General features: G+C 40.3%; 2 protein-coding genes and 1 long non-coding RNA gene across 6 annotated transcripts; 2 read left to right on the forward strand and 1 right to left on the reverse strand.

Moving 5' to 3' along the window:
- Positions 1 to 918: 918 nt before the first annotated feature.
- On the forward strand, positions 919 to 4540 carry cbx3b (chromobox homolog 3b). Of its 3 annotated transcripts, none has more exons than XM_063879801.1 (5): positions 919 to 1314; positions 1669 to 1809; positions 1913 to 2054; positions 2462 to 2622; positions 3361 to 4540. In XM_063879801.1, the coding sequence occupies exons 1-5, from the start codon at positions 944 to 946 to the stop codon at positions 3479 to 3481; spliced, it is 936 nt and encodes a 311-aa protein (XP_063735871.1). In that variant the 5' UTR covers positions 919 to 943; the 3' UTR covers positions 3482 to 4540. The 3 variants fall into 3 exon arrangements, with proteins under 3 accessions (XP_063735871.1, XP_063735872.1, XP_063735873.1); XM_063879802.1 differs by having other exon boundaries at positions 1040 to 1271; XM_063879803.1 differs by having other exon boundaries at positions 1093 to 1256.
- Positions 4541 to 4549: 9 nt separating this feature from the next.
- LOC134862099 (sorting nexin-10B-like) lies at positions 4550 to 6609 on the forward strand. Of its 2 annotated transcripts, none has more exons than XM_063879804.1 (6): positions 4550 to 4935; positions 5159 to 5275; positions 5374 to 5474; positions 5571 to 5672; positions 5780 to 5989; positions 6255 to 6609. In XM_063879804.1, the coding sequence occupies exons 1-6, from the start codon at positions 4756 to 4758 to the stop codon at positions 6382 to 6384; spliced, it is 840 nt and encodes a 279-aa protein (XP_063735874.1). In that variant the 5' UTR covers positions 4550 to 4755; the 3' UTR covers positions 6385 to 6609. The 2 variants fall into 2 exon arrangements, with proteins under 2 accessions (XP_063735874.1, XP_063735875.1); XM_063879805.1 differs by having other exon boundaries at positions 5189 to 5275.
- A 3452-nt stretch (positions 6610 to 10061) lies between these two features.
- LOC134862428 (uncharacterized) lies at positions 10062 to 11428 on the reverse strand. Its single transcript, XR_010165510.1, has 3 exons — positions 11270 to 11428; positions 10578 to 10639; positions 10062 to 10483 (listed from the first exon to the last, which is right to left on the reverse strand). It is a non-coding gene; the product is annotated as an uncharacterized LOC134862428 (long non-coding RNA).
- Between the last annotated feature and the right edge of the window lie 224 nt (positions 11429 to 11652).

Genomic DNA, 11652 nt, shown 5'->3' on the forward strand with positions numbered 1-11652 from the left:
TGAGTCCATCTCCTGCTAAAACCTTTTGTTCTGCTGCCTTTTGCTATGAGCTTTGCAGCATTAAGAAATCCTCATTACTATTCTTGGGTGCATTAGTTGAACCTGGCAGAACGTAACAAGCAGGCAGCGCCCCCTGGTGGTGTGTTACAAATGTGTATAGATTAACTGCCGGGAGTAAAATTGAAACTTTGTCAAACAGGGAGGCCTCTGAGTGGTGCTTAGTTGGCCAATCACAAGCGTTTGGGTCTCCCATTGGCTAACAGGGAGCTGTCAATCAAATCCTCCAAAGGGGGTTTTTCTGTATTCTCCTCAATGTGGTTTAGGATGTCGTGGAGTAAAGATCCCCTCCGTGAAAACGTATTTATGCCTCTTGGCTTTCTTGATTAAAGTAACAACACCAAATTATAAAAACCCTCTGATACGTTATTTTTATTTGATGTATTACTTAAGAAAAATAGTTTGCCTCAAAATCTACTACCAGTAAATGTATAGTAAAAGTTCTCAGACATTTTTGCAGAATGGCACTACTATAATAGCAAAATTAAATATTCAACTGCAGTTGAATAGAAGTATAATGTAGAAACGTTAGGGCAATACTGAGTTAAAGTACACATCCCTCCACGTTGTAATCTTAATGTAAACATATAGTTATAGGTATATCATAACAAATTATAATACAATATGCAATAATATAAATACAAATGGTAAAGCCCATGAACAATATCAAGCGCACATTAGAGTGATTTATTTATTTTTAAATGTTTAAAATGTTTTGGACGTATTTCAGTTTTTGTTTTCTTGTATGTAGCTTCCAAATAACTTAAACCTTGCTTCCACTGACAATGATCAAAAAGATCAAAGATCAAAAACACTTGCACCAGTCTTCAATCCCAGTGAGACATGCCAGGTGCACACAGTCCCCTGCCATACCCAGCGGACGCCAATGGGTGGCAGGGCTTTTCCGGACCACTGGACGGGGGACGGACTTCTCCCTGATTGGTCGGCGGTGTGCGCGTCCCCGTCGTCTCCTCCCGGTTTTCCTGGCATGACCTTTTCCCTTGGCAACCACTTCCTCCGAGCATCCTCGGCCATCTTTAATTTTAAGTCATTCATGAAAAGTTGTTTCGCTCATGTAAACACTCGAGTGACACATTTGGGCACAACGCAGCATCTCCGGCGCTGTGTGCATGTGGTTTCCAGCGTCGTGCTCCAAACAGAGCCGAGCAGCACCGCAGCAGGCTGTCCGCAGAGAATAAGTAAACAGCGAAAGCGTACGTGCATATTGTTCAGCTTAGCGTCTTGTGCATCACTCAGGCACGTTCCCACATATGTTTTCAGAATGCTGTTCGCATTTTCCTCTAAGCTTAACGGTCTGAATGAGCTATACACGTGTGTAGATAGTAACGTGTTGCGTTTTGGGCTGAAGTAGTGTGTAATGCTCCCGAAAGAAACAGCAGGTGGAGCGCTACGATAATAAGTGCATGGATCATTGTCCTAAGGGCACAGCTGTACTCACCACTGCCATGTTGTTCTGTAAATAACCCAGAAAAAGGGAGACGAAAGTGTTGATTCCTGACATAACGTTGGGGTTTTAACAAAAACAAAAACAAAAAAATGTTGTGTAAGTAACATACACTGGTTGTCATTCATTTGTCTTATTCATGGCAGGATGAGAAAGAAGCAGACTGCCAAACAGAGGAAGACTGAGGAGACTCCAGTTGTGCAGGAGTTTGTGGTAGAAAAAATTATTCTCCGCAGAATCTTTAACGGAAGAGTGGAGTACTTCCTGAAGTGGAAAGGTTTCACAGAGTGAGTGACAGATGCTTGCTTATATTATATTTAACTTATATTGTTCTGTGTATTTATTTATAATATTAAAATATATTCTGTCCTCCCTTTGATGTAATTACAGTGCAGACAACACATGGGAACCCGAGGACAATCTGGACTGTCCTGAACTCATCGAAGAGTTTCTGAGAAACACCCATTTTTTAAATGAGGAAGAGCAAGAGTTCTTTCCCAAAGAAGAAATGACAGAGCAGGAGACGGAAATTGTGAGTAGGCCCTATGTAAGAAATGCAGTGGTGGAATGTGTGTAAATGTATGTTGTTTCCATGTTATTCACAGAACTTCTGCATCTAAATCTGTTGAGTGAATTAACAGTAAGAATGCGTTCAACTCAGAAGATGTATGCAGCACTGTAGTGGAGTAAAAACTTTTTTTTTATCATGTTTGACATATTTTGTTCCTACTTTTTGAGTTGTAAGGTTGAATATGAAACTAAATGGTGTGGCTAGCTTTGCGACGATCCTAAAAGTAAATGTAGTAAAATGTCAGTTTTCTTTGCAATGGGCCAGAAATAACAAAAGAAGAAGCGGGCCCACGTGGTTTCCTATGCGGATGCTTTCATTGTGGTTAGTTCTAACTGCTGCAACTTTTGTCCTTGTCTTTCTCTTTGAAGTCCTGTATGCACTCTCAGCAGCAGGCTCACACTGTGCAGAGCAACAGTGAGCCAAATGATGAGCAGTCAGACACCCCCACTAACCTCAGCACTTACCTCGAGCCTGAATGCATCATTGGCTCAACGGACAGAAAGGGAGAGCTCATGTTCCTCGTCAAATGGTAACTCTACACTTCCTCTATTCTGTTGCGTAATGCGTGGGGTCGGATATCTGTGTGTGATGGTAAAAGACAAACGTGTTGACGTCTAAATCTGCAATTGTTCAATACATGTTCTACTACAGAAAGTATGATGGAGAATCTACAGTCAGGTTAATGAGTGTTTCATCATATTGTTGGAGACAAAGAAAGAAGATATTAACAATCATCACCCGATAGAACACTTCTTAGACTAATAACTGATTATGCAGAGCCTGCCGTCATGATAAAAAAGCAGAACAAACTTTCTAACAAAGCCCTTACATTTTTCTAGACTATTGGAAATATACCTTAAGGTGCATTGTGGGAAGTGGAGGTTGTAGTTTTTGGGAGCTTAATTTATCATTTAATAAAAATCCTTTTTATTATTAATGAGAACGTAGTAAACATTTTTTTGTTTAAAGTTGTCTGCATAAGGAAAGAAATGTGTATAAACATTAATACAATTAAATAAAAAAGAATAAAATAAGCAAACGATACAAAAGGACAAACAAAAATGCTAATAGTTCTACTGGCCCTGATTGTCATTGGATGCTTCAAAATTACAGAAGGAGCTGACTCCGCTTAAAAAATTAAGTGATTCACTTCCTGAAGCCTCTCCTTTTGCGATACCCTTTTCCAGACTGGTAGGTGTGTGTTTTGAAATTTAAAGTAAAAGGCCACCACCCTAATGGTCTCCTTCTCTGTTGTGTTTTCCCACAGGAAGAACTCGGACGACGTGGCCCTGCTGCCGGCTCATGAAGCCAGCGCCAGGTGTCCCCAGGTGGTCATCGACTTCTATGAGCAGAAGCTGACCTGGCACTGCGGGGACGAGGAGCAGTGAAGTATGTCCGTGGGTTGTGTACAGAAGCGAACTGATAAGCAGCTGTGCTCTCCCCTGAAGCTTAGTTTAACCTTCCTAACCATCAAGTGTCCTCCTTCAGCTGACATTCAGTGTGAAATTACGCTGCAGGTAGATTTTCAGATTCTGGCAGGTGCAAGATTCTCAGCAGGGAGGGATTTTCAGTCCTGTGGTGCTCAACGAGGTCTCTGTGCCTTTGTGGGGAGACTGCGATGGAGAGTTAAACTAACCTTTGTGTGGAGAAGCTGATTTAAGGTCAGACTAACCTGTAGCAGCTTTATCTCGCGTAAGCAGACACAATCACTGTGGACATGTGTTGTTTTTACTGTTATATAGTAACCTAGTATTGAAAGTTATGTTTAGCTATGTCTTGGTTTTTAAGTGTGTGCTTTATATTTTTTATAGCAACACTGTGTAGGCAGAGTGAACTAACTGTGGCCAACTCGTAGCTTTTAGTTAGAGCTCAAGACTGTAGACCTGTTTGAACGTGTATTGTGTGAAGTGTTTATAGCCACTTCTCTAACTGTGTTTCTGTATGACCCTTGTTTGATGTCAAACATTTAAAAAATGTTCCCCACAAGAAAAGTCCCTGTATTTCCAATCAGCTGATAAGAACCAAATATTTTCATCTCTGCATTGAATTATAACAAGAATATATATTACGTTTTTCAAATCAAAATTATTACACAAAGTGAAGTCCTGGCAGAATAACTCAAAGAGTAATATTTCTAAAGTAAATTTGTTGAGATAAACAATAACTTTTGTGCACCTATGATGGCTAAGAACATTGTTAAATGTCGCACTTTAGAAACGAGCCTGTAAAATGACACGGGTCATTCTCTTCCAGTAACTTTACAGGCCTGTGGATATGTTATACTGTACCTGCTTATGGCACTGTTCTGAGTCAACATATCTCCCATGACTGTTATGGGACACTCAGCTGAACCTTAAACCTCCTAAAACACACCTGCTACTGAATTATTGACTAACTGTTGACCATAGATCTGTGAAGTCTGTGAATAAAATGAACCCTTTTGTGAAGCTTTTCTCTTCAGATTATTTCTGTCACATTAATCATTTTTTCTCAATCGCATTAAAGGAGCATCAACTGTTCAGAAGTATCAATTCAAAACAGTAGCTAAGGCATTGAATGTGTTTTGACTGTTTCTAAATGACAATCAATTAGCAATAAACCTGATAAAAACTATAGATATAGGTATGTTAACTGAGACTTTTGTTGATTTGACCTGACAGTTATGAGGAGGAGTTTATCTCAGTCGTGTGACCTTATTTTGAAACCTTTGCACTTGCACAGTAAAAGTTGGAAAGAAAAGGATCTAGCACCATACCAACTCATCATTATCAGTCTTTTTACGTTAAATCAAAACAAAAATATTTGGATTATGAGTGAAGAAAATGACAACGCTGAGAATCAGGTAGGTTTAAAGTTAAAGTTTAATAGCTTATTTTTCAAAAATAGACCACTTAAATGTGGAACTCTGGAAGCTTTTAGATTCCGTGACAGCCTTGTCTGTTTGTTTTTTGTTCTGAGCAACAAAGGATATTTTGTGGGAATTTCCTATCCTGATTTTATCATGTTGGTTATTGAACTTCCTCTATTAGCCAATAAAACACTTCCCTTTTTCTCAATACATTCAGTTCAGTGTCTCTCCTGCCTTCTCCATGCAGCAGGTGATCAGTGTCTGGGTGCGGGACCCGCGGATACAAAATAACGACTTTTGGCATGCCTACATAGACTATGAAATTTGCTTACATGTAAGTAAAATGAGAAAAAGAGGTTGTTGTATTCTTACTTTTATAGTCCAGTAGTGGAGCTTTACTGCCATGTGTGTCACACTTGTGTCCTGTTTTAGAGCGACAGCGTGTACTTCACCAAGAAGACATCAATTGTGAGACGCAGGTACAAAGAGTTTGTATGGCTCAAACAGAAGCTACAAGCAAATTCACAGATAATGTAAGTTAATGACAATTGGAACAAAAAAAATGTTTATGTTAAAAGTCATCTGCACTATGGTTGCTATAATTTTAAGGGTCTAAATGTGTCTTGCAGGCAAAAGCTACCAGAGCTTCCCCCAAAGAATCCCTTCTTCAGTCTGAACAATGCCCAACAGATCACTGAGCGGATGAAAGGGCTCCAGAAGTTTTTGGAACAGTAAGAATGATCTCTCAGATCAATTCACATATGACCAGTATAACACAAACAAAACTTAACAAGTAACAAACTGCAAATCTGATTTGCTTTTTGTCCTTATTCTCCAGGGCAGTCCAGAGCCCTGCGCTGCTGTCCGACAGTTGCCTGCATCTTTTCCTGCAGTCACAGCTCAGCACTTCACAGATGGAGGCCTGTGCGGCTGGAAGGACCCACTACACTGTGGCACAGGCAGTACAGTGCTGTGGCCTGAGGCGTTTCCACTCCGAAGAGGATCTGCTAAAAAACCTCAGCATGTCCTGTGACTCTGACTCAGATAGGTATTTTAAAATCACACAGTCAATTTCCACTGCACAAGCTTGAATTCTTCCTGAAAAACAAATCAGTTGAGCTAACCACCTCATACTTTTAAGGACAGAGTTCTTATGCATTTGCTTAATTAGCTGTTAAGCTTAATATGATTTTACGTAAACACTCAATGATATATTTTTCCAAGAGATACTATAAGAATTCTTACTGCCTTATTCCCTAAATTAAACAATTAAATTCACTTTCCATCTTCCATACTTGTCTCTCTCATTCCAGCTCAGAGTGTAAAGATCCAAAGCTTCCGAAGAAAGATTTGGTAATAAACAAAGCAGCGAGTGCACCTTCACTTGATGTCATGGGCACCAGCCAGGAGGGGAGCCTCAGCTGCTTTTGTGGTTCTACATGAAAACATCATCGCCAGTGCAAATGTTTAGAGCTTTCAAGAAGACATTTTCCTGTTACCCAATCAAAAATGCACTTTTGGAAATGTGGTTGTTCTTAATTATTTAACTTTAAAAAATTAAAAGTCATAACGTTTTGTGTTCTCATTGGGGGCATTTCAGTTTGATGCATCTTGTACAGTTAATAGTAATTAAAATGCATCAATTATCAATAAAATGTTGCCTACCAATGTTTTCTGTTTGAACATCTATAAGTGGTTGCAACAATTTGCCTGAAGATGGCAGTGTTGTTACATTAATATGTTTATATAGTTGCTAAGACAATGCAATGTCCAGTCAACATCACCAGTTTTGGTCATTCATAAGGTCTAATTTGCCAGATATATGCAGAAAACAATATATTTAGCTGTGACAGACAGAATGTCTCTTTCTGTGGCTGAGCTTCCACCTTCTCATAAAGTGTATGTTGTTGGAAGCTTGTTATGTAGGGGCCGCTGCAGTGCTAAGCTGTGTGACGTATAATAGGGTCTCTGTAGTGTTTTCAGACAGGCCCCCTGTCAGGTGTAGAGCTGGTAGGTGGTCCTGTGGGATCCCAATGGACTCGCTCCTGTCTGAGAGGGCCATCAGGTAGACGGGCTACGTTGCTCCCTGTTGAACAAAACGCCAGCTGCACTGACAAGCCTCTTTTTCTACCAGTCTCTCTCTCTGGCTTTGTATTTTTATGAGCATGTTCACTGCAGTCACATACCTCTGTGCATGTGCCTGCCTGCAGAACATAACATGCATGTGCTCCCACAGTGAGCAGCAGCATGCTTATGCAGATGTAATGACCACTAAACCGAGTGACGGCAGACTGACATATCGGCATAGCTAATGAGATTAGCTTTGTCTCTCTGCAGCACTGCTGATATTCATTATACATTCAGAGCACACAATAGGCTAGTGTTGCAGAGAACAGAGAGATGACAGCACCTCAGACCTGCTCTAAGCAGCAGAAAGGTTTAGACAGTAGGAAAGCCCACTAACTCAATTTGGGGTGCATGTGTGTAGGAGGGGGTGTTTTCCCTGAAGATGTGTGGGTGTATGTGTTACTGCGCATCCACAAAATGCTAATTCAATATACGCATGTGTCTTCTTTGTCTGTGCTCACATGTGTGGGGCAGCATAACCCTGCAGCTTCAAACACACACACTAAAGCTGCAGGTGTTGCAGATGTTTGCTTTGGGTACATATTCAAAAGGCATTCATGCCCACCTTAAGTGTTAAAGTATGGGCGTGTTTCAACACAAATGTGTGCAGATGAAAGGTCATACTGCCACTCAGTCTATTCTACAATCAATAATCATTAGGCTCTTATGCTAACTTTGCTTCCTTCCTTTACCTCCTTTCACATTGTATTATACTGAAAATACTGTATTTCCAATTGATTTAACTGACCTCAGCAAAAGCAGTGGTAAAGAGAAAAAGTGTTAAGCCTTGATTAAAATTAAAATAAAAACTCATTGGGGTAGACTTCAGATGTTCTGGAAGTTAATTCCAGATTTGCAGAGCACAGAGTCTGAAAACCTCTTCTGCATGTTTGGTTCTGAGTCTGAGTACAGCGAGTAGGCCTGTCCCAGATGACCAAGAGCTACGGGTGGCTCGTTAAAGCAGCATATCTGACGTATATACTGGCATGCATTCCAAGTAAATAAACATCCATAAGACTAGATTTGGTTACTGGTCAAAATTCTCCTGAACTCAGTATTTCTTGAAATCTTTTAAAAACAACCATTCCATTTCTGCAGCCATAGTTTAAAATTTAAAAAAATTGTACATCATGTTACATTGTTAAGTGACTTTATTGGGTTTTCAAACTTTCCCCACAAGGTTTAGCCCATGCTAACAGGACTCTGTAACAGAAGGCTTTGTTTGTGGCTCACAGCGCTGTGGATTGAAACATTTACCCTGCTGGTGTGAGTCTGAGCTGTCCAGGACTATTGACTTCTCTAAATAACCCACTGGCTGTTAACCTTGAACCAATGTAGCCTAGCCTGTCAGTGCAACTCTGCAGCCATGACCACACTGACACATTTAAACCCATCAGATCGATCGGCTAACAGCTCCCTGCTCCATATTGCGGGACCCTGAATAGGTCAAATGGCGTAAAAAAACATAGGGAGAGAGTAACAGTCACAACAGTTCAGAAAACTACAAGATCAAAATCATGTTTAAATTATTTTCCCAAATTCTTTAGCTCATTTTAATATAATTAGTATGCTTATTGTTTGACTCATAAAACAGTATAAGATAAGATAAGGGGAAATGGCCCCTCAGGGAGGAGCCCATCTGCCTCTTACGAAGTCAGCATGTCTTTCTGCAGCGGCAGCTCAAATAAACCTCACCTGATGTCAGTGATCTCATGCTTTACTTAAATTTCCCTCTGTGATGTAATTAAAACAGAATCCCCAAAAGTCCAAATCTTTTTTCAACAGTTTTACATTTAAGAAATAACAAATAGTCAAACTCGATATGCAACAATGTGAAACCCCAATCAGGGTACTGAGCTGACTGCACAGAGCCAAAAACAAATGGAAGTATTGAGGGAGATATGCTCCAGTGGATGCAAATTAAAGATAAATCAGAGGCTGCTCATGCATTTTAAGTGCGACATTATACAGAATCCATTAGTAGCAATAGGAGTTCAGCACCACTTGAGATATTAAATCTCTTTGCCTGCAACTCTGGGAAATCCAGATGAGTCAATATCAGAGAAGCCCAGCTGCACTGCCAATAGATAAGGGATGAGACCTACAGAAAGGATGCCAGAGTTACACACCAACAACAGTTATAATGGCACTGGCTGGTGATATGTGTAGCTTGTTATATAGCAAGACAATCCCATGGGCCAAGGTAAAGAGCAAAGTAAAGGATATGTTGGTCTTGGGTTAATTGAATTGTTAATAACATGCGCCTCATCTCCTAAGTTTTTCAAGGTCTCCCACATTTCATGCCAAAACTAAGCGCTGATTTACTGAGGGCCATTAAAAACTTCCACAACATGACAACCAAAAAAGGATTTTTTTAGATGTTACATCTGTCCTTGTAGCTTTGTGTGTGTGTGTGTGTGTGTGTGTGTGTGTGTGTGTGTGTGTGTGTGTGTGTGTGTGTGTGTGTGTGTGTGTGTGTGTGTGTGGTGCGCTTAAAGCCAACCCATCCTAACACCTCTCTCAATCTGGAGGAAAAATACTTTTTCTCAAGGCTGAAACATTTTTCTTTGTCACTCTATTGTCACAGATGGAAATGAGCTCGCTTAAGAGCTATCCATCATTTATCAAACCCAACAGCCCGGGTACTATTTCCTCGATTCAGCACGGTTTATACCTGCTATTTCCCCTCCACATGCTGTTGGATTTTGGTGCATGGATGTAGCAATTACTGGGAACGGGCGAGATCACTGTACCGAAGCGAGCAACAGCTTCTCGTCTCCTGGAATCAGGACTGATAAGCGTGAAACCGAGCTCCTCTGCCTTCAACACATGAGCCTGGGGGGGAACGAGGAAATTGAGATCACTGCTTCATAATTTCCTGAAATAATACGGTGTGTAAAGTTTCCTCTGGAGCATATAAACAGATGGAGAAAGGCGGGCCTTGAGTAAGCAAACCATGTCTTTATGCATTCACGAACATTCTTTATTCCATGCTCAAATAGATATCTTCATATGCATACTGTACACGCAGGACCCTAAAGGTTACAAATGAGCTCATACAAGAGTGAAAGAAATCATAAAAATGTGAGAATTGTAAGACACCTTTAGTGTCTATGATGTATTTTGCTCATCCTTATTAGACTGTGTGTCTTCGCACATGGGAACAGCCCCTCTGTGTGTCACAAGATCATGTGTGACTAACAAGACCTCCAGACTACTGTCTTATTAGAGATGACGAGTCAGGTAGAGGTGGAGCTCTTTGGTCAGTGACAGTAAAGACGCCTGGTGGTGGCAATGAGAGGACAATAGGCGGATGAAAAAACAAAGGGGGAAAAAATTGAGGGGTAGAGGGCATCGTCTCTTGAGGCCTCTGTGCTTCGCTGCCAGTGTGTGTAAATCAGCAGGCAGCTCACGGCTGCAATGAGGTAGAAAATAAAAAAAACATAAAAATGTCCAAGTGAAATAGGAGCAAGGAGAAATCTTTTATGATGAGCCTAAATTCTCCTTACTCTGCAGTAGATTCAACGGCCGGCTCAGCTTGTCTCCACCAGACACCGTCCATCATCACTGTCTGCATAAAGCCACAAATTACTCAAATTACCCCACCTGCTATTCATGTAATACATATGTAATGAGTACCCTTTATTCACATGATTATCATTCATGATATGTTAATAGGGCCCATGTCAAATTCATTAATACGCACGTGAAATGATGTGTACTGTCTGAAGTTCTGCAGATGTGGTTTTACACATAGAGTCCAAGGCAAGTTTATCAACATGTGTAAACTTTTAAAAAACACGATGAATCAATAAAGCATAGAATTTAATTCTTGACCAAAACCATTTAAACAAAGGGTTTCTTAGAGAAAAAGGAACCATTGATCATCCAGCAGAGGGGAAATTTAAATTCTGCATTTGACCCATCCTAGTGTTAGGAGCAGTGGGCATATTACAAGCTTTCTAACAACTTTCAAGGTCTTCTTCATCAAATATGGCATGTTTGGGAGTCCCTTAACTTTAAAACTCAAAACCATAGTTTATGGATCTTTGTTCATCCATATTTTTTACATAAGCCTACATCATATACTGTATAGGTATAATATAGTCGCTGCTAATGGCCAATAATCTCCATCAAACGGCCAGCGCTTTCCACAACAAACAGTAACATCATGAGCGATGAGTTGTGTTGTTCAGCCTACCGTGTTTCGCATGTTTTGGCAGTTTGTCTCCAGTCCAGTCGGCTGGTATTAGTGATAATTATCTAATTTACAGGTAACAATAAACTAAAAACTTAGAACGCCGACAAAAATCTGTGTGCCGACGTCCTCTTGTGCTCACCAACTACTGAACAGTTTATGCTAATGACACACCTTGGACGCCATCTTAATGAGCAGACTAGTCAAGGCGTCAAAATAAGACCACAAGACTTCAAAATAAGAGCTCATGAAGTAGAAAGGAAAACATGTATATCAGCTAAATTGAGATATAAACCAAGAATGTATGGCATAATTTATCAGTTATACAATTAGGAATTACTCCCACAATCAAATTCCTTTACATGTTCTGACCTTATGGCCATAAG

Source organism: Eleginops maclovinus, chromosome 3 (genome assembly GCF_036324505.1).
Source record: "Eleginops maclovinus isolate JMC-PN-2008 ecotype Puerto Natales chromosome 3, JC_Emac_rtc_rv5, whole genome shotgun sequence".
NCBI lineage: Eukaryota > Metazoa > Chordata > Actinopteri > Perciformes > Eleginopidae > Eleginops > Eleginops maclovinus.

Excerpts from the sequence above, each read along its gene's own strand:
- cbx3b (XM_063879801.1), top strand. The coding sequence starts at position 944 with ATGGGTGGCAGGGCTTTTCCGGACCACTGGACGGGGGACGGACTTCTC. Across the intron at positions 2,055-2,461 it reads CAGAGCAGGAGACGGAAATT|TCCTGTATGCACTCTCAGCA; the intron begins GTGAGTAGGCCC and ends TTCTCTTTGAAG. Across the intron at positions 2,623-3,360 it reads CTCATGTTCCTCGTCAAATG|GAAGAACTCGGACGACGTGG; the intron begins GTAACTCTACAC and ends GTTTTCCCACAG.
- LOC134862099 (XM_063879804.1), top strand. The coding sequence starts at position 4,756 with ATGAGGAGGAGTTTATCTCAGTCGTGTGACCTTATTTTGAAACCTTTG. Across the intron at positions 5,475-5,570 it reads CAAGCAAATTCACAGATAAT|GCAAAAGCTACCAGAGCTTC; the intron begins GTAAGTTAATGA and ends TGTGTCTTGCAG. Across the intron at positions 5,990-6,254 it reads TGTGACTCTGACTCAGATAG|CTCAGAGTGTAAAGATCCAA; the intron begins GTATTTTAAAAT and ends CTCTCATTCCAG.